The following is a 26792-nucleotide window of genomic DNA, read 5'->3' on the forward strand; positions in this document are numbered from 1 at the left end:
GGTGAAGTCGTAGAAATTTTCAGACAACCATTTTTGACTTTTCCCAGAGGTGTGGCAAGGGGCCGAATCCTGCTGCCATACATACGGCCTACCATTGGCTACCCTTGTTATCCAGGGCTTGACTACAGTTAGCAACTCCACGAACAAAGCCCGAATTCCAATGCCAGGATTCTTCAACACCTGTTCCTGCAGATTTGCGAGGAATTCTGCTGTACGAACGCAATCAGATCGTCTGCTAGGGATCTTTCTTCTTGCTACATCCTCGTAGTCACCATTGCAAGTCTCTAGTTCATGCCTGATTGTTTTTACTGTATTCAGGGAGCATTGGGCAGCAGTCGTAATATCCTTATTTTGATGGCGGGCACGAATCATCATGATACAAGTTATTCTCTTCCATGATTCAGGTGGGTTCCAGCTATCCATCCTTTCTGACATCTTGTATATGAATGAAGAAGGGTCCAAACTTTTAAATGAAGAGAAGTGTGTGTTAATACATGTAACTTACGGAAAAATATAATTAATTATAAATATGTCAAATTTATCCCGAACACCCTGTATATATATATATATATTTTTTTTTTTTTGAAGGAACTCATTCAAAGCAGTGGTTTCCAATAGGGTGTACAGTTTATTACTATTTGGGCTGCATTGCCGAACTAAATAAAGCAAAAACAAAGTTAGCATAAAAATCAGCAAGAAAGTTGAAGCTTTTGCTGTTTAGGATCAATTCCGAGAAACTAACCTTTGCTGGCGGCTGTCACATCCCTACGAAACAAGCCAACTCACCTACAATTGAAAAACAAACCTTACAAAGATTCTTTGCGTCCTAGCTTCCTACACGGACGAAAAGGATAAAAATGAAACGAAACGACAACTGCATTCAACTTGTTCAGCCTTATTGAGGTACATTTGTTAGGGAAGGTGGCAAACTAAAAGATGGTAAAACGATATAAATGGATTGATGTAGTTAGGAGTACCTTTAAAAATAAAATAAAAAACTAACATATTTGCGTTAATGTGTTCGAGTCAATTCGTTGATCTCACAGGATCTTAGATTTTGCTTGGCCAGTTAATCACTCAATCCACCGTGCTACAATTACTCTGTTATAAGCATACACAAAGCTGGTCTGAATAATTCATCTTCAGGTGCTTAAGCGTGTTGTGAAACGCACGTAAAACTAATACCGTTAATGTTTAATGCTCAATTATTACCGACAGGAGTGTAATAACATACTAAGTTGCTACATCAGTACCTTTGGACTTTCTCTCTCTTTTTTCCCTCCAAACGTATTGAAATTCATTGCCAGCAGAGCAGCAGCCAACTGAGCTACGAATTAATTGCATTCCAGTACTGGGAAAGGCGGCCCCTAATAGTAGTGTCGACCTGTAATTACTATACCACTGCGGTACGATGAGAGAAATGCTCTTCTTTCATTGTGAAAGTGTCGACATGTGTAATGACTTGGTAAACAAATGTGGTTAGAGAAAGGAAATACGACGCACAGTCGTCCCAGTGCTAGGACATTTCTCTCCAGCTTCGTTTAAACAGCTTCTAGAAACGGCACAGCATTCCTCAAAGACTTCGCGTTTTTATACGTGGAAAAACAGAGGAGGATAGCACACTCAGACGCTACGAGCGAGGTCAGCTTTTGTCAGAGTGGTGTAAGAAAACTAACCGCTATTGTTTAATGTCCAGAAGGTGTTGAAATAAGAACACAAGGCATTAGGGATGGTAAGAAAAATAAGTGCAGACATGGCAGCGTTGATGCTGAAATAGCCCTGAAGCAGGAGTTGCTGTCAAACTTTATTTTATTTATTTATTTTTTTGTATTGTTATACACGGCTTTCTTGTCGAGTTTAACTTAATAAGAAGAAACACACACAAACCTTACTCACCAAGAAAATAAGTGAAAAAAAAAAAAAAAAAAAATCTGTCTCCGAAACCCATCAAAGATGGTTTTCATCTTGAAAACTAAGAAATGTTTTCTTAGTTATTTTTTAATGTTACGGAGTAGGGAGGATTCGTTATGCAATGAAAAAGTCTAAGGATGAGTAGTCAACAAAAGTTCATATTAAGAATATGTACTTGAATTAAGTACCGAAAAAATGACAAGAATTTTAACTATTTGTTACCTTTAAAATGTACTATTATTTGTCAAAACTGTAATACACGAGTAATAAATATCTTTATATCTCCATACTCACGTAAACGTGTTTATATTGTTATTCGAGACTTCGGTTGCGATGTTAGGATTCCATCTCTCGCTTTTCCACAGAGAAAATTCCATTTTCTTATCCTATTCAAGGGATTTTTACAAAAGAAAAACACAAAAGCAAAATTCAGCAAAGTTATGAGCACTAACATATGCCTGCCGTACGACTAATGTAATGCGATGGCCTGAAAGAAGATAGAATGAATGAGATATTTAGGAAAGAAGAAACAGCCTAATAATAGCAGGATTGCGGTGCTATTTGGCAATGTAGAAACATTCATGCAACAAATTCTCTTATGATTTAGATCTGTCTCTTTTCTATATACATACTTAACAAAAATACTTTTTTTATATACTTAACAAATATACACGTATTGTGTATATGTCCTACGAAGTATAGGTGAAGCAAACTTGGGTTCGTGTAGGACTAGGTAAGCGTTAAGGCCAATTCGAAAGCATACTAAGTTGGAGACAACAGACGAACCGTGAACGAAGTGAAGACCACTGAGAGTTGATGAATTAAAAGAAATTTGAAAAAAGATCCAGATCAATATTTAGTCACTTCATACAGCAATAAAAACAAAACTCGCTGCATTGCACACAAGTAACTGAAACACAAGATTTTCCTTCACAACGGAAACAATATCTACACTTAAACACGGACCTGGGAAACTTTGCATCTGTTCTTACAACGATTTAATTAGCAAGCCGTCAGTGAGATACAAAAGAGAAATATTTAAGTCTGCGATCGCAAAAAGAAGAAGAAGAAAAAAAAAAAAAAAGGATGGCGCGCGCGCACACACACATACACTAACTAACGCTGCAACATTAATCACTGCTGGAACTCGGGCCCGCATTGTTGGCAGTCATTAGCATATTTCACGTCCACTCGCAGGCATCACTCAGTGTTGGATGTACACGTTACACTAACTCTGAGCTATTGTTCCTTCAAACAAAAACGCAGCTGCGACGCGCTGGGCAAGTGGAGTGAGTTGCATTTTCGCATTCTAAACATTTCACGGTATCTTGATTTTTCAAGAGACATATCAAATCAAAGATATGGCACGAGTCATTTAAAATGCGTGCCCACAACCAAGTGTAGTTAGTCTCATTATGTCAAACATGTATGGAACAAGATGAAAAGAGTTTTTTTTTTTCTTCAAGTTGTATTTTTTTTTAATTAGTTTAGTTTCCCTGTCCCACTTCTGCCTATGAGTTAAATTATTTTAAGACATTCATTTTGGTTAATCGATTTATGAAAAATGAATTTTTATTCTTTAAACAGAATTTACAATCCACAAATAGCTAAATCACGAATGGGTCAACACTGTTTCAACATCGCGCAGGCGCCAATTGATTCAAAACTGACCAATGAGAGATTGTGTTTTGCAGGTATTCTGTTCAACATGGACCACGCTCAAACATAATGTCCTTATTTATTTATTTATCTATTTTTAAAGCCATATGTAAGTAGGCTATTTGCTTTATAGCAGACAACTGCTGTTCGCAAGTCCAGTTCAGATCAAAATTTTTTGCACATTTCTTACATTTTTGTTCAAACTGTGAAAAGAGTTGACGAATCTTTGAAAATTTACAATATAATGTACAAATTCCTCAAAATGGAGAATAAACGAGTTGTGTCTTTAAGTTATTAATAAAATATCTTTGGACAAACAATAGACTAAACAGGCCATGCAATAGAAAAAGAACAGATGCGAAACGTGTTGGACATCTTATTTGAATAATTATTTATGAGTGATTTAAAATAAAATCGTTTATACTGTTTCATAAATAAATACGCATTTGTGTTTACTTATGAACTTATTTTTTTGTAATCGACAGACGACCGTGCAATATAAAACTCCAATTAAGAAATTTGGAGACCCTCTCTCGTTTAACACCAAACTACATTTCTCAATAACTTCTAAATTAAATTTTACATATTTTAAGAAATAAGCAATCGCCATTCCCAAAATTCAGGATCACGAGTACTTCGCGTCTCCTTTTATTTTAATCGTCAACGACTACGCTCAAATCAAATGAAGCCTAACTTCGTGCCTCGACTGATCTCCTTCCGCTGTGGCGTTATTAAGAATGTCTCCTTTAAAGGGTTTCATTTCTTGAATAAAACATCAGAGCAGTGTTTAAATGCACATCGGAATACCGATGGTTGATTTTATCAAGAATAGATTCGCTTTGTGTTTCTGGAGACCCAAACCCGCCTTTTGGATAAAATGACGCCATCGAAACGTTTGTTAGTGTGGTGGGAGTTTTCTTCAAAGAAAGAAAAATAAACTTTCAGAAATCACAATTACATTGTGTTTCATTTCGGCTTCATATTACAGTCAAAACGGATAGGACCATTTGCTTCTTTTTCTTGTACATCAGAATTAATATCATAGAAGGGAAAAAAAAAGAGTCAATCGCTTTTATTAATCAATAAACTTTTCAAATCACTTCAGGCCTCCAGTAAGCAGGAAGATGATCTCACATTGGAAGACGAAATTCATCTACCACTTGAATTTGGGATGTTTGTCACATTACGTACTGCACAATAATTCTTTCCACATCCCATGCACAGTTAAAGGTGAGTTTTAATTTCAGGAAAGCTTCTACACCATTTCATGAAAACGCTTTTTGGGACATCATGGTTTCACGAACTAGATTTCTAGAATCTTCAACGAATCTAGTTCTTTCCAACCTAGATTTTCCTTTTTACATAAGCTGCCTTCTACTTGAAACACACACAAATTATTTTTTTGTTATAAATACTTTGTAATGTCAAAATATCCAGCAAACCAGACAATAGTATGAAACTGAAAATCACGTTCTGTTAAGACTTCCGATATTACTGCGTGTCGAATATTTTGAAATACGGTTCGACTTTAATCATCTGAAAGAGCAAAATGAAAGCTATTTCTTCTAAAATATTTCTTAACTGATCCCAGGGCGGCCAAACGAACGCTTGTGGATATATTCTTTATTGCCAGAAAAGTCTGCGTTAACGTCAGGGATTCGCACAGCTCTGGGGGATTCGTGTAAACCCATCAGAGAAAAATTAAAAAATTCCCTCGAATTAATTACGTGTTTATTTTCCCTCCCTATCTCCGTGAGCCTACAGGTAATTCGTACACACTAAATGTGCACGAAATAAAGCGGGCTATGCATGCATGAAGCGAGAAATGCTTTTCGTGCGACCTTTGCTCTACCACATCGATGAAAACGATCCAAGTGACGTGGGAGTGAAAGGCAAAATTTCCGAGAATAAATGAACGAAATAAAAGTCGTAAATTGTCAAGAATTTCTCGCCTGTTTTCGTCAAATCCTTAAACCATTGTTACGTAGATAGGGGCACGTCGTGCGAATTAGGCGGACATTGGCGAAGATGTATTGGCAAAAGCTAAGTCGAGGTAATAAAGGGAGCGGCTGAAGTCTGCAGTTGTTTAAGGAACTGGCCGTGATTTAGTGTGCAGGAAAACGGTTCGCAGACAATAAACAATTCCACACGGACGGAAACATCGGGGCGAAAATAGTTGGATACAATTGCTAGCCTATATGACCGCGTTATACATCCGACATAGCTCGTGACTAGAGGACGATATTTTTTGTTGGGAAGTACGCCCGAAGTTATTGACCAGGCCAGTGAACTCTATGAGCCTCACGTGCAGTTGTAATATATTGCCGCTTTGACACACGGGCGCAATGAAGGGAGTATTTGAAAAGTCAACTAGCAATTCAATAACAACCACTTTCGGTACGACTGGATCCTTTTATCGAAATATCTAAATCCGATTTTTCAAGGCAGAAGAGCTCTAAATACTTGGGCAAGAAACTTGAGTGGGAAGTGTAGGCAGTCGGATACAAACAACATGCCATCAAACATCAATATCCCGAGAAACCTTGTCAGATAAACTGAACGATAAAGAGGCTTATGTCTTCTCGGATAAAAAGCCATTATCTGTAATAACCTTTATATGTTCGAAACAGATAATACGAAGAAGGCAGGAAGAACAAAACTCCCGCTCGCATGAAATTGGAACCGGACTTAAAATACTTAAACTTTGGTAGACAAAATGCGAAGATTATCAACAGATAACTTCGATTACTCGGGGATCTCTGTAAACTCCGAGCCTTAAGGTTAGGCGTGGAGGGGGAGGGGTACGACGAAATAAAGGAACGAACTCATCTGATAATGGAGAAAGAATGTACAGGCTATTTTTATTTATTTATTTAACTATAAAAGTATAGTGAACGACGCCAATTCATAGGCAGCTTAAATGCAACATGTTAGAGAAAATAATCATAATAATAACAGAATGCTCCTAATAACAAAATGCCTTACAGAATGTTGGCTAACTATAACGGATTTTGATAAAACCGTTTTCTTTTTGTAATAACCGAGTACCAACAAAAATTATTTTATTCATGATAGCACAACATATGACCGTCGGCGGCTGGATACATGAATGAATTATCAGCAGTATTTTCTGATTATCAATGCGGTAATTTTCAAACTATAAAAAAGTTTCAAATCTTCATTAGTTTTCATACGACAATATCAGTTTAAACACTGGAGGATGAGTTTTGTGCATCTATAATTAACTATTTTAATAGTTTCGAATTTATTTGCAAAGGAAATACCTTTTCCGAATGGAGATGAATAATTAAAAAAAAAAAAAAAAAAAAAAAAACAGCACAGCAAGTGAGTCAGTCCACAGTGGTTTATTTTTAAAATGCACATTTTATAAAGATTAATTACAATTTGAATGAAAAATGTGTAAGTTTTTAATTTGAATACGCAGACAAGTGTCCGGCGCCCTCTATCCGCAGCTTTCTGTACTAGGCACATTTTTAATATTTACATCGAAAACTTAGTGAAATCACGTTTTTAAAGGACACACAAAACACACATTTTTTACTGATAAAAGCATATTTTTTTAAGTTCAAAATCGTGTATTCGAAGCAGGTGGAGTGCAAAAATTTATAATGACGTATGTTATAAACTGCTCCCATAGAATGCTATAATACTTTATTTAATATGAGAAGGTTAATATTTGTTATTAATGTCCTCATTAAGATGGGAACGTTAATAACAAAAATCAGAACAACCATTCCAGTACACCAAGTTATATCATTAAGTCATTACTTGCACCACTGATAATATTAAACTGAATCACTTTATGAGATGCTATTCAATAACTTCCTTTGGAGTTGAACACTGACACAATAACAAAAATGGAGGAGGGAGGGATCTGGTATTCCCTGAGCATCCTGGTAAAGAGCACTAGTCTAGAAGTGTTTTCTCCACCCAACCGACATCTTCCGAAAAGAAAAAAATCTTCCTGAAAACTAACTTCTTTCTCCAGACGAGAGGCCTGGACCGAATGGCCGGAGTTCAACCAGAGGAAACGACCACCGTCTATTATTCTCTTGACAAACAAACAAATAACCAAGCAACAACACAATCATAATGAAAAGTAATTCTTCGCTGGAATGGGAATACGAAAAGCTATCCCGTGACCCTAGCGTCTTTTCGGGGCGCCATTAACAAAGATTTATTTACTAGACGGAGTTCAGTAAGGGACGACCTTACCTCTATACACCTCGCAGCCCTTGATAAAAATAAACATAAAATTTTAAGACGATGGCGCCGCTATCAGACAGAACGGGCTTACCTAAATGATACGCCAAAATGGCGTGATCATTAAATATAGATAGAGAAGCATTTTCTATTCAAAGAGAATAACCATAAAACGGAAGATAACTGTTTTATCGGCAGTGCTGACTGATGTGAAAACATATAAACCATGCAAGACATTAAAAATGCAGTTTCCCAGAAGTGGCCGGAAGCACAGAAGCTTCTGTAATTGGAAATTGTGCTGCAGACAGACAGCCAGCCATTCCTCGGAGTAAGGCATCACGAAACACACCGAACACCCATTAATGTACACACTCTTCCTAAAAGGGGTATACTTCTCTTTTCCCCCCACACTCCATCCGACCCCTAACAGTTTTTGTGAGCACTCTACTTGCTTTCAGCTGTTAGTCGTATGGACTTTGGAATAGCTTTATTTACAAGGAAACAAGTAGAGAACGAAATAAAGATTACCGTAGAGAGTCCCTATTCACCGAATTGCCAGTTCACGTGCGTTCAACTCTTGACTTCGCTTAAGAATATTTCCTCAACGAAGAGCTAATGGAATGCCCTCACTTCCCACGCTACGAACAAGAAGGATTGTCAGTACTGCAAACAATAAGATGACACGGCCCAAATTGGAAATGCTTCACACGGAGATTGCTGCGTTCTTAGCAGCCTACAATCAGGCAGCACATGGGATCTAAACTTTAGTGGCAATTTTTTTCCACGTCCATCAAATGTACTTAAATATTACTTAGTGTACGAGAATATGATTTACGTAAGGAAGTTTTCATTACAGGCGTAAGTCTTGGTTACATGAGCCTCAACATTAATAAAAAAAAAAAAAAATCATAGTACTCTGGTTTTTTAGCTGGTTGATAATATCTGACGTAGCCATCGAAGAACCCAAATATTCATTTTATCATAAACCCAATCTTCGCTAGAAAATGGCTATATAAACAAAATAATCTCTCGCATTTCTTTCAATTCATTCGACCGTTGTTTGTCCAATTCCTCTTATCATATTTTGAACAAGCTGGTTAATGAACAGAAAAAACAAGGGAGGAAATGGTTGCTTTTTTTTTCCAGAAACATATTTGATTTCATTTAGTAAATAAATCACGATGCATGTGTATGAAACACCTTCGGCAATATCTCGTAAAGGAACAAAACACAAAAGTTCTTAAAAATCTTTTAATGCAGGGAGAGTAGTAGTGTATACAAATATGATTTAAAAATTCAGTACAGAATAGATCTGTTGATTTATAAAACACAAAGTGGCAGTCGTTTTATCTGAAGTGTGACGAGATGACTGAGAGCGCTGCAGAGATGGCCATATCTGCTTTCCCACCAATCACGAATGAACGAAGTTTTGCATTCATATAATTTACCATTCATGAATGCATTCATTATCTTTCGAATGATATGGAAGTGGTGAATCTTTAGAAAAGACATCACAATTAGCATGAAGAAAAGAGGATGAGTCCGAAGGACATCACTGAGATAATTATTGACTCATTAACTAACCACTATGCGTTGCACCGCCAGAAAAGGGCGGGGTTAGCGTAGACACGTTACTACTTACTCTGCAGGCAATGTCCCACCGCACTATACAGTCTGTCCCGGTTGGCGGGGCAAGGCGTACGGACAACCTAAGAACTGGTCTGAGATACGACCCGCCTCTCGCAACCCACTCAACATGGCACCATGAACAGTGGCGGGATAGTTTCGGATGGTATGCTCCCCGGCAAAAAAGAGGCGTGGCATATTCGAAGTTTGTCCTGAACCTGGAACGACCGACGTAGAGGTGACGGGAGTGGCTAAGATGTCGTAGTCATTACCTGCAAAGAGATGACTGTTAAGTTCTTCGAAATTAGGGGGAGTGAAGGAAGTAAATGGCTGCGAGCCAAAGAATCGAAGGAGAAAAAAAATATTAAAACGTCCGTACTGCAGTTATCTGTTACTTTCTTTTTTTTAAATATAAATATATTTTATGATAGTTGTTCTCCGATGATCTCTCTTTAAATCTTTTTATGTTAGTCTTTAGCTTGTTCGGCGAGTACACACACACACGCAGCTGACTAAGATACATGATTTCGACCTATTTCTACGCATAGCAAGAAAATTCAAACAATATCCTGCCTTGCGAACGGCTGTTCCTCAGATGTTACAACTTTTAACGCTCTCATTAAGCTGGGATTTCGTTGGGGCCACAGCAGGTGTGCGAGACATCTCGGTGCACTTTATTTAACATATCCATTGCAGCGCAGTAGCAAAAGGAATTAAGCTAGAAGGTGAGACAACGTCCACGCTAAGTAAAAAAGGTGCTTAATATGCTGCACCTCCCTCACTGTCAACGGTGGTAGCGCATACTTTTAATTTGCAACTAATACGACTGTGTGTGGGACCACACTCTGTTCAAACATCCTCATTAATCAGTGTCTTTCTAGAAGCGTTTCGGACCGTGGTTTAATTAAACGAGCTCCCCGACGTTTTCGAATGCAGTATCACGACCTTTATCACATGCAATCGCAGTTTTGAAAAGACACCGCCGAATTTCTAAGACTGATAATTGGTAGCAAGCCGTTTTTAAACCTGCAGGAATAGCTCTGCTGAATATGATTTCGCCTTAAACTTCAAGTGCAGACAAAATATCGTGAAAAGCCATATCGATGTTGTAATCTTTATCGTATTTATTTTACAATCTTAAATGTCGTCCACAAAGTGCAGCATTTCAAGTGAAATACGTTTCTCCATTTGCTGCCGAATAAGTTCGTTATTTTTCGATTGTTTCAAGATGACATATTTCTCCGCGACTAATCTCGATTAACGAATTCTATTTTAAGGTTTCTTCTGAAATGCCGATGCCACTTCACTATCCATTTTAAAGGGAAGTCACTTGGAAATATTTAATTAAAATTGCTGAAACTCATTTACGTTTTCAATTCCAAACGCACTTCGAAAGCGATAAAGCGCTGATCGTTAAAAAAGGGCAAATTTCCATAATTGGTTTATTATATACGTTAATTGCGTAATTAGTGTTTAGAAAATTCTCTTTCTTAGTCGGACTAATTGAATGCATTTCTTAAAGGGGGAAAAAAGTGAATAAAATTACTTTTTTAAAAAACGATAAAGTCTTTTGATAAATATTAAAACGTTATATCAAAGTGAACACACTTTTGCGCAGCGCAAAATTTCAAATTAATTGCTTATTTTTCGATGATACTTACCAGAAGATCCCGTCGCTACATAAGAATAAGAACCACGTGACCATGGATCAGCTCGCCATCGTGTCACCACAGTTTCCTTCGGCTGAAATGAAAAATTGGATGAATTAAACCTTGCTGCGAACATTCGAATATATTTTAATCTAAACACATGTAAAGAAATCTGGTTCTACATTCAACCCTTTTCTTTCAGGCGTTGTGCTTAACCATTACAATGGCGAAGTCATCTTTACAACATCGACTGTAATTTATCTACACTCGTATTTCATACGATCAAAGTGAAATATATATATATATATATATATATATATATATATATTTCTTTTCAGGTTTTGATATTGGCAAAAAGTCAGCGCCCTTTAAGTACTGAAAACAGAAATTACTTAATAAAAAAATAATACTTTCACTAACTATTTGTGGTTTTCGTGAATCAGACCAAAGGGCCTATTTATCATCTAATCATATCCTCCCGACCGAATTTCGATAAATATTAAAACATCTTTCTTTCTTTCTTAATCCTCCTCTTCTACCTTTACGGTGTCGATGTTTATTTCTTGCAACTTTAACCGTAACTCGAGGATAAGGTGGTTGGCCCTATGCCTCCCAGAGTGTCCTATGTCTGTAGATGCGTGTGTTCACGGGGATGGTTTGCCTGTTCTGGTAGGGGGGGGGGTTCGTACCCCCAGAACAGGATATATTCTTTATTGCCGTATAAGGCCATCTAACTCACCTTTCGTCGAAAGAGACCAGATAAAGGTCCTCACGTTCTGACGGGAATCGAATCCAGGTCTTTCCGACCAAAGGGCTTCGGCTATACCGACTGAGCTACGGAGGCTTAAAACAACATCGCTTTGAGCATGCTTTATGTGTGGGCATAGAGAAGTCTGTATGTGTTGAGCAAAATTTTTCGCATTCCGCGTCACAAGTTTGAATTGCAATTTTAAAATATACATCATCCGAGGCTGCTACATTTCATATGGTTACTAACTTATTTAAGGAAGGAATGTGATTGATGTGCCCTTCAATGAATTCAAGATTCAGAAGGTTCACGTTTTCGCAGGCTTGGTACTACTGCATAACGTATAAACTGTTATACTCAGCAAGAATTGGCTGACATTGTACACAGTGTCCAATAAACTACCGCTGCTAAGGTGAGCCAGATGAAAAGCTAATTTTCTCTGGTTAACTCGCAGACAAATTTTCATTTGTCTGCGAGTTAACAAATAATTCATAATACACCCGATGGAGGAGGAATTTTTTGTTATGCAGAGGCTAAAGCTATCTTATCCAAAATCATTCACTCGTTCAATTCAACTAGATTTTTAAGTTCCTTTAAAAGCATTTGCCTCTTAGATAATTAAAGTTAAAAACAGTGTACGACGTCAAGTACAATTAATTTAACTTAAAACTGTTTAGTTTCTTAGGATCCTCCTTCCCCCCTCCTTATCCCCATCGCTTAGGATGCCTTGCCTCCTTTCATGTTACTAAGAACTTTATCAAACTACATGAAGGCCAAAAAGATGGTTGAAGCAACTTAAAAGAGAAAATAACCGAGTGGCGCATCCATGACAACCTTCCGCGGCGCTATAACAGCTGGTGGTAATATTCTAAATTTTGTACTTCTCGAAAGACACAGGTTCGCAGCGTGGCGTCTGCTACTGATAAATGAAAGAAAGCCCACATACGGAGCTTCTGATTAAAGTCTCTAAACGATCGTGGATGTGGGTCGATATAAGGTGTGTGTGTGTGTGCGTATCCTGGACTGCCTGAACATACCTGTGACACTGAGAATGAAAGCAATTACTTACGCCTGTCACTGCCACCATGGCAACGAACACGGAAAGAGATCAGGACCTCCACAAAACCATATCTGCCATATATTCCTAGACAAAGTAACTTTCTTTTCAGAAGAATTTAAGTATAATATCCGAAATGCAGTTGGTGAGTTTTCGATAGTAGACACTCCGTTTATAACGTACCGAAATCGGTGTCCCTTCGAGAGAAAATTTATTTTCGTCGATGTGTTCTTAATAATTCACTGAAAGCAAGAAATTGGTTCACTAATAATGATGTTAACAAAAAAAAAATTACATTTTGACTTGAAATGTTAAGAAACTTGTACATTCTTCTGAAAATAATGAAAGCGAGCACCTTAATGCGTGCAACTGGTGCTTACCATTCCAAAAAATTTTCCACGTCATCGAGGCTGAATTCAATTACTAATACGATCATTGGACCTTATCACGTTCATCCCTTAGTGATACATTCAGTGTAAATACAAATAATGCGTTTGTGTTGCACATTTCTTCTTAGTAAACAACCACCATTGTCAGCTATTAATGAAGTTCTAATGTATATTACAACAATGCTAAGTTTCTGCCAACCGTGGTCACATTATTTTGGGGCATTTTTATAAATCGTATATTAATAATATTGGCCTCTCACTCAGATAAGTGGCACCGACTAAGTCTTACTTCGCGTCATCGAGGAAGGGCTCCCGGCGAGGAACATTTATGGACTGTTAAAGCGAAGGTGAGCTAATGAGTCTCACGTATGACAGTTTTTTATGCATAGCACATGCAAACAGGGTATAATCTACAGACAAAACAGCGCATCGGTAGCCATTCTGTTGCATTGGATTTCCATCTGCATGGTATTGTGCGTGCTCTGCATATAAGCCTAAAACTATGAAGTGTATTGCAACGTACGTTTACGCACACTAATTGGAACACATACTTGTGAGAAATCACAAGAGATGCAAGGTTGATCTAATTTTTTTTAATACTTCACATTTGAAAAGTTTTTTTGTTTTTTTTTCCCTGTAAAATGTGTCTAAAAATTTCATTGAGTTAATAATCCACAAGAGCAAAGCAAATAATCCACAATGCAAAGAAGTGAGATACATTTGTGCTCATGATAGCAATGCCGTCTTAACTAGTCTGCTGTGGAAATGTCTCGGGTTATCCTCCGTTTACTGCCACACATATTTCCTCTCCAGCTCCTAAAACTGTCTGCATCGAGACACAGACACACAACACTGATTCCTCTTTTTTTTTTTTTAATGATGCACAAGCTTTACGGAAACAAAAATAAAACAAGTGTTCAAATCTATTTTAACATATGCATCTGAGAATTGGACTAAATAATTGATGAAAGATGGGAAAACTTCGAAGGAAAGATCGGACCGATCGATTACATCCATGGCAGAACCACAAACATTAACAATGTATTGTTACAGCGATTTGTATGACGTTGCATAAGAATTTTCTGCCTATGCAAAGTCATATATGAAAGAACACATCACGGCAAATACTTGATTTTATTTGAAATATTACACGCATTAATTAGTAGTTATAGGACTGTGAAACAATAACAATAATGCGATTTCTGTAATAATAAATCACAGAAGAGAATGACATAAAAATGCATAATAACTGGGTGATAATAAATAGAGATTTTAGAGAATCTTACCTGAGGTACTGCGCTGTTGCCAAATATGCCTTTCAGTACAGCAATGCATCGGCCTACGATAACATCATCGCTGACGTTCTCCATGATGGCCGCTGCTTCTCCAGCTACCAGGGCAAGTAACACAGGAGCCCTGTACAAATTCCAGAAGAGAAAGAGTTCGCCACGACTAGCGGTGGTGCTACCAACGTGGCCGAATAAATTGGCATTGGGATCCCAGAAGACGCGGTCGAAGCACAAAACAACCTAAAAATCACAATGAAAAACGGCTGACTATAATTTACGAGAGATAAAAGTAAAATGTTAAACACTGATATTTATGACTTAAAAAAAATAATAATAATAATGTATATGGTCAACTACTGGTTTCTTGGTTAGGAACTAAGAAAAACGTCATTATCCGTATTCTATGGTAATCCTAATCAGGTAAACACATTTATTTTATTTTTATGACAAAAGTGAGATCGTGTAGCACACAAGGTGTTTCAAACTGGTCCATTATTACGATCTGATTCATTTATAAGCAGAAATGATGATCAGCGAAGAGCTTAGGAGTGTTCTGTTGATCCTGTACTTCATTTATGTTAGCATCTGTGAGGCCTATGTAATATTTGTTTATTTTTTTAATTTTAGTAGTTTTTTTTTTCTATCAAAATAAACTGGACTTTCTTCAACAACCTAAGAAGGAATGCAGTTTATTATTCCTTACGGAATTCATTCGAAAACAGTCAACGCAGGAAAGATCCGGCAACGTCTTCAAATTCGCACCATCTTTTCTCTGCCGCCCTACGATGCGACTTTAAGACCGCCTCTTAGTAGAAGACAAACATGTCTGATGACGTTGACAGCACGGGTGTGTTCTATCACAGCAGAGGCCAGGTGGAATATGTAGAAGGGCCAATTACGCCGATGCTGAGAGGGTGAAAGAGAAAGGCGTTGACATCGAGTGCTTGCCAACGTATTTTGGGCGTCTGTTTGTTTTAGCACGACTCCTAGGTCCGTACATGCCGCACAGTCACTGCGCTTATTTTTCATGATGAGAGATGGATTCTAAAGCTGATCGCTAAGTGTATTTACATGCACGATATGTAAGACAGTACTGACCTGAAAAGCGCTGTTTAAACATTCCTGGAAATAAAAGCCTAAATGCAAATTGAATTCATTTTGCATCGTCAACAAATTTTAATCACATTGTAGTCGATTGAGACTTACTGCATAAAGATGTCTTAATAACGTCACAAATTACACTTACCAACAAATTATTATTATTATTACTATTTTGTTTTTTGGTAAATAAAAATAAAAATTAATTTATGCGATTCTAATGCATTTAGGTTGCAAATCCATTAGGTAAGATTTTTATTTATTTGTTACCGATATCTTCACTTGTCATAGGTCTGAAATATTTTATCACGAACTGACCAGTAATAATACAAAAAACTCATTTGTCACTTAATTGTCCGTTCATAGCTGTTGTGGCTTTTACAGCATCAGCGTATTTTGAAAACGAATGGAGGCATGGCTTTGAACACATCCGACATCAACGAATATTGTAACACAACTCAGTCTGTTTAGAGTTCTTGTCATATTTTTGAATTTTTAATTTCTTTGATTTATTATTATGTACCATTTTAAGTTTGGGGCTGTAAAAAAGGACGGACTACTGTTGTGTACGGTTTAGTTAGGAGTAGAATGGGCCCACCTGGTTAGCGAATCTACTCTCCTACGGGTTCAAATCCCACCATGGGCTTGGATGTTTGTGAATGTCTTTCGTTGAACGCTTTTCGGGCTCAACCTATTTATAACGCTGCCATGCTACAAAATGTGGAATTAATTTGGTGCACAGTATTCTTCCCTTTAATTAATTAATTTATTCGTATGAAGTTTCCTCCCTTTTCTTTCCCATCCCTGTTGCGGCGAGTTGAGACCCCTTGTATGTGTGTGTGTGTAGGGGGGGGGGGGTAAATATTTATGACTGTAGATCCGTGTGTGTTCAAGCCTGTTCTAGGGGACGAAAAACCCGAGTTTCCGTATGAGACCGGCTAACTCACCTTTCATCGAAAGAGACCACATAAAGTTCCTCAGGTCATGGACGAGAATGGAACCCAGATCTTTTCGACCAAAGCGCTTCGTCTATACTGACTGGGCTACGGAGGTTCTTTTCCCTTTAATGAAACGATATTTCCGCAGTGACGTCAGTGGTTACGATAATAGCAACGCCAAGCTTTCCCTAGCGTAGTCGCGAGGAACCTTTATACACATTTTTCAGCTGAGAGCGACTTAGTAGGCCTTACATCAAAATAGCGGGAATTCCTCGCGAGATTTCGAGTTTTTCATCTCGCAAAACATGCAGTTACGAGATATACACGTATATTACACCTGCTTCGACAGCCTTAGTTTGCTTTCGATGTAATATCATCCAAACGCTTTCCGGCATTGCTAACCGTTTTCATATAATACAGGGAGATGAATACAGTTTTGTATAATTTTAGAATCATCCAAAATTTTTATCAAGATTCGTTCCGCCAGGCCAGACTGGTTGCAAAGATTTCGATTTCAAATACGTAGCTGAACGCTGATCTTGCCTTTGAGTAATAAACTTCGAAATATATTCAAAAGATTGGTCCAAATCGAACAATCTTGACGTACCATTCTCTCAAAGATCAATTACGTGATACAACAGCTCTATCATTCAACTTGAGAACAGTAACCTATGGAGTAAGCAATCAAAATTTCATTGGATTAGTTGTGGATGAAAACTGACTATGTAATTACAGTCGAATGTTGGGGAAAGGGGGGGGGATGAAGATCACCGATTAACCAAACAGCCTCTAGTCTACACCAGTCTTTTATTATGATTATTAATAGCGAATGACTTACGAGATTATTGTGCAGTACATTTCGACCTTCAAGTTAATAAACCCTAAATGCAAAATCTGAAATGCATGCAGTAAGTAAAAAATAGCCTTTGAAAAGAACTCGTTTCCATTTATGGGCCGCACCACACTTTACTTTTCTTATCTTCCAAAATTATAGCGCTTATCAGCAATTCTGATTTTGCGTTTTCCTGCTCCATCATTTTGACGAATGACTATACACACGTATGTTGATCACATTTATGATTATGTTGCTAACTCAAGTGGTTCATGTTGAATATCTGAGTCAACAACCCTTTCACAATGTACGGCATTCCGTGTAAGTACTGTCAACAGTACTTACGAACAGTAGCAGCTGCAGTAGACCGGTTGTAGATCTCTCGAGCTATTTAGAGATGCACAGTACGATGTTCGGGAGATGTCACACAGAACACCGATTAAAGCCAAGAGTGGTCTGTGAAATATTAACACGTCTATTAAGTAAAATGACCGCTGCCCATTTTCCCCTCGTAATAACTTTAGAACAATTTCATTTTTGTTAGAAACCTGTTTCATTTTCTAATTACTGAAAGTTTTATGAAGTCCAGCGCAAAGGCATCATCAAAAGGGATCGCAATAAATGTCCGCTTGGCGGTGACTGCTTGTTGTACATGAAAGAATTAAGCGATGAAGCTAACGTGGTTTTATTATTATTATTATTATTTTTTTTTTTTTAATCTATGCCAGTTTTATCACGCTTAGGAAAGGCTTAGCAATGTGCTCAACAAACAACATAAGTCGTTATTCAAAATTGTTCGTGTTTCTGTCGAATATTGGTGTAATCGTCCACAGAAGTGGGACGGGACAAAAGGTGGTTTACCTAGAAACTAGAGAACAAAGTAAAAACAAAACAATATTTTACATATTACGTAAACTTTTTTACAAAACATTGAACTTTTTTCAAGAGTCCAATCACAGTGATCAAATTCATTTGCTCTTAAGACTGGTTATATTACGCAAATAGAAACAATCTTGCTTTATTTATTCGTCAGGCCGAAGTCCTAAATAATAATAAAGTAAAATGCAAAACACTGTGCAACAAATAATCGAACTACTGTCCTGTCTCGCTAATCGAAAGCCAGCGCTATGCTGGCCCACCGAAGTTTGCCTGCATTCGATTAATATTTCTGTAGGGAATTTTTTTATTATTACTTTTCATCATGTATCCCCCATGTCAGAGAAATCACGACAAAAACAACTCGAACTCGAGATGAATGCGACAATTTTTATATTGGTATTTTTTCCCATACACGTCAATGTGCTATACAATTATTCTTCCAAGTAAAGGAACGTATTTTATTTGTCCATGTGAACTATTTTTATTCAAAAATTATACACAAAACAATAGTAAAAAAGAGCTAAATATATCTAGGTAGTAATATAAACTGGATAAACCTGAAATGCATTATAATATTAAGTAGAAATGTAAAAAAATGTTATTCTTCTGTAGTAAAATAGCTGAGCACCAAATAAACTAAACAAAAACTTTTTTTTTTTCTTAAGGCAAAATGTAGCTCGTGTCGAACATTTTATGGTCGATATGTTCTATCTTTGACACAAACTACTGCATATATTCCAGATTGCTACCTGGCGCTTCTGCGAATCAAACAAGTTCGTAATATGTACTTAAAGATAGTCTTTAGAGGCCTATTGTCAGCTGGACAGCGTCTCCGCCCTCCAAAGAGGGTGTGGGTTCGAATCCCACTGTGGCATGGATGTTTGTAAATGTTTTTAGTAGAGAGTAGCTGAATAAACATGAGATCACCACTGCCTTGCTTACTAATGGTCTGAAGGAGCTTGAAAAAAAGTTCAATGTTTGATCTCTAGAGTCGGCGGTTTCTGATTATTTAACCCCTTAGCCAGTCCAAGGTACTCATTTGCTACAAGCTTACGCTTTGAGTGAATAGAATTGAAAGGGGAAAAAAAAAGTAGCCTAATACCCATACAACCTTTTTAAAAGTCTTTTTTTTTTTTTTTTACAAAAATAGATTAAGCTTCACATTAAGATTGCTATCTTCACTCCTTATCAAAGCAAATAAGACGTGAATTTCCATCTATTTTGAAGCATAAGATGTAGCTGAGGTACATCTTAAATAAACATCAGCAACATATGTAGCAACTAGAAACAAATGCGGATCTTACAGAAATATTCTACCCTTCTCCTTCAACATACACACAATTCAATGTATTGTGACGGATATCTCCCATCACCCTGTATATAATAGCGCTAGCACAGAGACAGTCCATTGACGTCCAGGACCTAGCGAGATAGTTAACTTCGAAAGCAATTGAATCTGAGACATCTCTCTATCGGGGAATGTTCTTCATCTGTAAACGATAGCGAAAAATCTAAAAACAGCAAGAATAATTATGGCTGAAAGATGAATATGATAGACCGTCAGTATGTCACGCGAACTTCCTCTGCAAAAAGGCAAGCCTTCGACAGAAATTATGCAAGAGATATTGAAGGGGAAGGATATAAAACATATACGAAACTGCCAATATCGTCAGGCAACATTAGCAAATTGCGTGCATGTTTAACCTGTTCCTAAATCTCTTGCCATAATAGGAACACACAGTCAACAATGTGTTCAGAACCTATATTTTTCCAGCTAACTAATGTCAGAGTTCGGATGGCTTGGATCATCCGAATTTTGATTTCTGTTGGTCACGAACAGTTTTAAGACACGCATTTGATCTAATAGGAAGTGTCTCTGCGATTTAAGAGGTAGTGGATGATCAGTCATTATCTAACAGAGGCACTCTATTCCACAGGTGTCTTTCAGGATGAACACCGACATCACCGCTACTATCCATCGAGCCTCCAAAGTTCTGTCAGTGAAATCGGGACCTTGAAAGAAGGGTACTGCCTACCTAAATCTCTCTCTTGTGACATTGTTGGAGTGGTACAGAATCAATGCCAATGAAAACGGCGGTGCTACAGCAAAAGAATGGCCGACCGCTGTTCTCCCTTTTTTTGTCTATGCATACGGAGATAATATCATCGCTTACACTGGAAATGAATCACTAATGTCAAGCTTTTATCCAGGTTTCCACTGTTGCGTTGAATATCTTTATTTCATGTGCGTTCATTTTTCAACTGTACAGCTAGCTGAGTGACCCATTTAGTAAGCTATCCACTTAACACAAAATAAATGTATATAGTTGTGGCATTTCCATGTGATATGGCTACAGCACAACTACGGAACTCTGATGGAACGGTCATCTCGCTAACTTTAGTATTTCCATCAGGCCGCAGATGGAAAAATGTGACGAATTGCTGTTTTAGGGTGAACGCTGAGAGTAAACTGTCTGGCAGTCGTTGCTATTTGTTAAACGCATTTGCAACCGACTTCCTAATGTGCAGCATAATCCAACTTGAATGCGGCACGAGTCCTGGCTCCGTTGTTGTTCCATCGCGATCTCTGTTGCTGATATTTCATACAAGTTAATCTGGTTCTGCGTGAATGCATGAAGTGAGAGTCCGTTTCGAACCGACGCTCGGCTGACAATGGCACCGCTTACATTGGGAATTTATCACGACCATTAAGCAACGAAGATTTGTCTTGCGGTTTCTCTGAAATGCTTTAGGAGTCAACGAAACGATGGTCGTTATATGACTTGGCCTAATGACAGAGTAAATGCTTCGCTTTCTACCTTAAAGCTTTTATTGATAGGAAAGAGCAGGTGAAAAGATGGTGCTCCCATCCATCTTGCACTTCGGGATGAAAAGCTGCAATGCTCCAACCTCTACGTTGCATGACCATCACGGTGTGATTAATTAGAGAACATTAACTTGCTGATGGCTAAGTAATTTAGCAGGAATTTAATTAGCTTTCTTGTTATTAATGGTTATCTTAATTATAGAAAGATAACTGCTTCTAATGGAGAATGCTGCAATTGCTCACGTAAAGGATGTAGATGAAAAACTAAAATCCCACTAAAGAAAAAACATTAACGCAAAACGAATGCCTAGCCTTTGCTACAAAACTAAAAGATAACCTACAAAAAAGCCATTCCTTGGGACAGCAGTGCAGCTGATATGCAAAAATCGAATTATCCAATTCGACAAGATATTTTAATCCTTCCACTTTCTATTGCCGGATTACATTTTATTCGACAGATATTCTAGACATTTCTATCCAATATATTTGGAATAGGAAAGTGGGACACTCTTTTCCTAATAAATATATATATATATTACAGAGAACAGAAACACGTATTGCAACTCGCTATTTTAACTTTATTACTTCATATCGTGGTTACAAGAGATATCTTAATGTTACCACTTGGTAAAGATACCGACAAGTGCGGAAGTGGTATTCGCAAGGAAATAGCAAAAATAAAAGGAAAAAAAGAGACAGAGGCATTTAATGTAACACGGTTTATATAAAGCAGTCTAAGTACACGCTGTGTGACCATCCACTTTTGCAACAGGTGGTACATATATCGATTTCACGTTCATCTCTCTGTGTGTGGGCTCGTGATAGAGATGCTAAAGAAATCTGTAATAAACACACCCTCTCTCTCTCTCTCTCTCTCACACACACACGCGATATTATATATCTGCTTACTTTGTTTAGGTTTCCAAAGCCTAGACGTTGGATGGCAGCCACTTTCCAGTCTGGTAAAGGAGGAACGAATTGTACTGTATTTGGTACAGCCTGCGACTGTTGGATTGCTTGTTTCAACACCCCTAAAGGCAACGTACAAAGCACAGCATCACCCTTGAAACTCATCATACCAGTATTGGTACGAGTATTATAGGCAAGAACTTCAACTCCTAAAGAAGAAAATGAAGCATAACAGAAACTTCGAAATCATAGAAAAATAAATAAACAAATAATAATCAAAAAACTGAAAAATATTAAAAAAAAATTAAAATCGTTGAAGATTATTTTTAGAAATATCTGGTGTTTGACTATATCTAGTGATCAAGTAAAACAAGCTTCTATTTAATTACCATGAAGTCGTGATGGGATAGTTTGAAACTTATTTTCAGAAAAGATTCGCTAAATGGTCAGTCATCAATTTTTGAAGACAACTTTGGGTTGGGTTCTGAACTAATTAAGGCGGTAGCTATCCACTCGGCCGAGGATTCAATACTTCTATCAGTCATCGCGCAATGCAACATTACATATGAACCAAATGAAGAGCTAAACGAGCCTCTTCATTATCATGTGCTAATTGTTGTTGCCTAGTTCGAGTGGGTATCATTTGCGCTCTTTCACCGGAAATGCCGTGGGGTTCGAATTCCTCTGTGTCATGGATGTTTGTCAGATGATTTTTGTTGCCCGGTGTGAGACACGATGTTTACTGGAGAACTGAAGTAGATTGGAAAAGTACTTTTCAGTCATTAAGAGTTCACGGATTATTTGATCATAAATCTACCACTGGCATTAAAACTACACGATCGCTTACAACCTTAACGAAATTATGAAAATCGATTAGTTAACTGTAATTTGTTTTATATGTCAGGAGGTGTTTATCTCCATTCGGAGACAATTTTGAAATGATTCTGCATCCGTTAAGTGTGTGAGCCCAAGATAGCATGATTCTGCATTGAATCCACCTTTAATTAGGATGGGAACAAATATAAGGAGTTCATTTTGGGGGGGTTTTGCAAAATGCATGTCTCTATTAGTAACAAATTACAGAAGCAAAGAATTAGATATGGATGGAAGATAGAAAGATTAACAATGTTGAGCTGGAAACAACAAAGAGAAACTGGATGTGATGCATCTTTCTAGGTCTTATTTTAAAAATGATTAATTTATTATAATTTCTCAATTAAAATAAACATTTTAATTACAGTTATTTTATCAACGTTCTCGTCATCTTTTTTAATTATTGCTTTCGAAAAATAAACTATTGTTAATAACAGGCAAGAAAATTGTTAACAATACGATACGTAGTAAGGCATTAACAATGTGAGATATTTTCTCCGAGGTTTACGAAGTTCTGTAAGAAGGGAACCTTATATAAGGTTCCCTTCTTACAAATATGGAACACGACACATTCAACAAATACAAAAGAAAGCATTCGTTCCTGCACAAACCTCGTGCACCCTCAAGAGGTATGCGCACCACCTGAATGTTACTTGTAGGATATCCACGTCAATCTTCATTTTCTTGTGAACCTGTCGTGCATTTTTAGGCTAAGGATTACATAATATTTCCCTTGCTTTAGAGACTAAACAGGGAACTTTTTCAAGCCATTTCAAGACTTCTAACAAGCATGGTAGTGATCTCACACCCCAGAGATCTGAGACCACTATCGTGTCCATGCCATAGTTGGATTCGAACCCACAGCCAGTTTGTTAGACAACAGAGACGGCCAACCTCCTAAAACATTTGTGAACATGAAATTATTTTAACTAAAGCTTTATTAGTAGATAAGGCTACGATTTACTGAACTTAAAATTAAGAAATATGGAATCCTCTCCACTCCGTATTATCATTAATTGCCTTATATCATTATTCAAAAATTGAAATCTGTTTTTCAATGATGAAATAAAATATTGCGTATTTTTCCCTCCCAATCAATCCCCCTGTTTTTCGGAAGAAGAAAAACCTTGCAACTCCTATAGACGAGACTCTAACTTAATTTTTTTTTTCTTTCCATACAGGACGTATTCTTACATTGTCCATATTCTCGAAGAGCTGAAGTACTGTGTTAATTTCTACATGAGATAACACGTGGAGTGGTGAGCTACGATAACTTTTTCTTGCTCGGTATATGTTTCTCGCAGATACAAATATTTAAATTACATAATTTAAATATTACAAAATATTTAAATAAAAATACAAAAAAGTAACAAATATTTTTCGCGCGATGTCCATTTTGCAGTACATTACACTTAAGCTAATGAAATTCTCGTTTGGACTGTGTCGGTATTTGGATATAAAGAAAAAAAAGAAAAAAAAAACATCAAAAGCGAAAGCAGACAAACATGATTCACATCAAAAGATAATAACCCAACTTAATGAAAGAATAACGTCAGTAGTTTTGGTTTTATATCTTCGAATGCTTTGAAGTCCAAATGCTAAACATAATTATACTAACATGAAACTGAGAATAGCTGGACACAAAGTGAAGAACTCTGGCTACTCCTTTATTTATTATTATTTTGTTTTCGTGAAAACTTAAGACTCGTAGGCCATCTTTCAAACAGTTCCTTTACCGCCTAGAAGTAAACAAAACTAAGTGCTTGAGTGTGCATTACGTCTAGTCTCTGAGGAATGCTTTAGTAAGACAAATACAGCAGGGCAACATAAACTTCACTGGACTTGCAACTCGCTAAATTAGGCCGGCATTAAAGAACAAAAGAGAATTTTTAATTTCCAAGAGCTTCTTCAAAGAATATTGCATATACATTGCTAATTCAACGTGATTTTACTTATTTCAAACAAGTGACGGATCTTATGCTGCTTGTGACTGTTTCACAGACATTTTTAGATCGATTTCTTAATAGCTACAGAACAACATTAACTATACTTATTTTGCTTATTTATTTTTCACTTTTACTTACAGATGCTGAAGACGCACACACTTACCATGAGGTCCATAGCGAATCTGTTTAACAGCAGTGTTCAGTTTTATATCCAAACCTTCAGCTAATGCCACGGGAACACAGGAATAGCCATTTCGAACTGGATAAAAGTAAAAATGTGATTCGTGCTTATTTCACTACTACAGTATTAGATATTGTATTTTCAATTTTTTATTCTTTTTATGAAATATCTGATATAATGAGAGAAATATGTATAAACAAGGAAGAAATGAATAAAATAAAAATTACAGAGAAACATGAATGAACATAGAGTCGAACTAATATGTATATTATTAAAATATACACATTAGCAGAGGTGGCATTTTTTTTTTTTTTTTTAATCAGATAACTTGCATCGGATGTCCCACATATAGTATCAAAATAATTGTCCACTTTACTTCGAAGAACAAAAATGTACATTTTCAAACCATACATCAGAATATGATAACTTTTTCACTCTGTGTGCATTTTCTATCATAATTTCTGCTTAAAAAAATGTTTTTTACAATTTGATCTTTTAGACACAGATTCATACTAAAGATGCAGTCTACCTCAAACGTTCATTATTTAACCTTCACATTACTGCAAAGGTCAACTTTTTTTGCTTAATTATGTATCGAATCATCATCCGAGTTTTACAAGACAAAATGTCCAAATACCTATACCTATGTCTTATTGCTAAATGCATTCAAGTTTTCTGTAATTTACATACATTGTTTTAATCTGAATAATTGTAACTTCACAGACTCAATAATTATTCATAGATTTCTAGTGAATAATGCGTTTTTTATGTTTTTAAAACAAAACACACACACTGCCTGAGTCTCGCATTAATGCAAAAAAAAAAAAAGCGACATATTTTGTGACACGGAAAGTTTTAATTTTAAGACTGTAAGATCAAGGAGATAAAATGGCTATTGAGAATTTTTTTAAAAAACAAAAGTGGGAGTGTATGTATGTATGTGTGTATATATATATGTATGTATGTGTGTGTGTGTGTGTGTGTGTGTATATATATATATATATAAACTTGCATAGGATATATATATATATAGATATAGATATATATATGTATATGTATGTATATATATATATCCCGAATATACAATAATTCTAAAAACAATATCTGCTGGTTGCGATCGAAAAATTATAATTTTCCAATCACAACCAGCTTGGTTTATCTTGACATCATCGGCAAACAGCTGTACGTCTCTTGTCAAGTCCTTCCCAATGTCATTCTAGTGAAGACTGAATAGCATCGGACCAAGGACTGATTCCCCCTACACCACTTTTTGATATCATTCACCCTGGCTAATAGCTTATAATCTAATTCCATATCCTAACTTGTGTAACAGCTTTCCAGGCTGTATCCTATCAGAAGCTTTAACAAAGTCCAAAATATCAAGGTATTTCCATTCTTCTTGTCTAACTCAACCGAACTTATTATAAAATGAGAAGTAGGCTAGGTAACTCAAGCAGATCCTCCTTTAGTAGGCCCGTGTCATTCATTGCAAAGTACAGGTGTATACAAGCACTTACCATCTTTTCCAAAATCTTCACTACCACTCCAGAGATACTGATAGGTCGATACTTAGGACACATCAGTCTTTGCACCACCCTTGTGCAATGGGATTATCATGAATTCTTTCCACGCTTGTGCCGAGACTCATATTAATTATACAGCCAGGTGAAAGGGACAGCCAATTCAACTGAACATACTTTTAGCATTCGTGGTGATATCCCATCAATCACTATTACAGAATTCTCATTTAGTTTGTG

The 26792-nt window shown here is 36.8% G+C and overlaps 2 protein-coding genes across 3 annotated transcripts in view; one reads left to right on the plus strand and one right to left on the minus strand.

Annotated features, from left to right (window-relative positions):
• kri (uracil phosphoribosyltransferase krishah) overlaps positions 1-25114 on the plus strand; it is a 532528-nt gene extending 507414 nt beyond the window's left edge. Inside the window, exon 9 of one of the 2 annotated variants that reach the window (XR_016549938.1) lies at positions 24995-25114. The gene's annotated coding sequence lies outside the window, so the exon portion shown is untranslated. The remainder of the gene's footprint in view (positions 1-24994) is intronic. The other variant, XM_090409241.1, reaches the window with a different exon arrangement.
• Su(var)3-3 (lysine-specific histone demethylase Su(var)3-3) overlaps positions 9032-26792 on the minus strand; it is a 648388-nt gene continuing 630627 nt past the window's right edge. Inside the window, exons 14-18 of the mRNA XM_090409239.1 lie at positions 25018-25113; positions 22036-22244; positions 14550-14792; positions 11082-11163; positions 9032-9692 (exon numbers count right to left, since the gene is read on the minus strand). Of these exons, the coding sequence (XP_090265365.1) occupies positions 9460-9692; positions 11082-11163; positions 14550-14792; positions 22036-22244; positions 25018-25113 (863 nt within the window). The 3' untranslated portion in view covers positions 9032-9459. The remainder of the gene's footprint in view (positions 9693-11081; positions 11164-14549; positions 14793-22035; positions 22245-25017; positions 25114-26792) is intronic.

Source organism: Typopeltis vanoorti, chromosome 19 (genome assembly GCF_054136105.1).
Source record: "Typopeltis vanoorti isolate ZY-2024b chromosome 19, IOZ_Tvanoo_1.0, whole genome shotgun sequence".
NCBI classification, from domain to species: domain Eukaryota; kingdom Metazoa; phylum Arthropoda; class Arachnida; order Uropygi; family Thelyphonidae; genus Typopeltis; species Typopeltis vanoorti.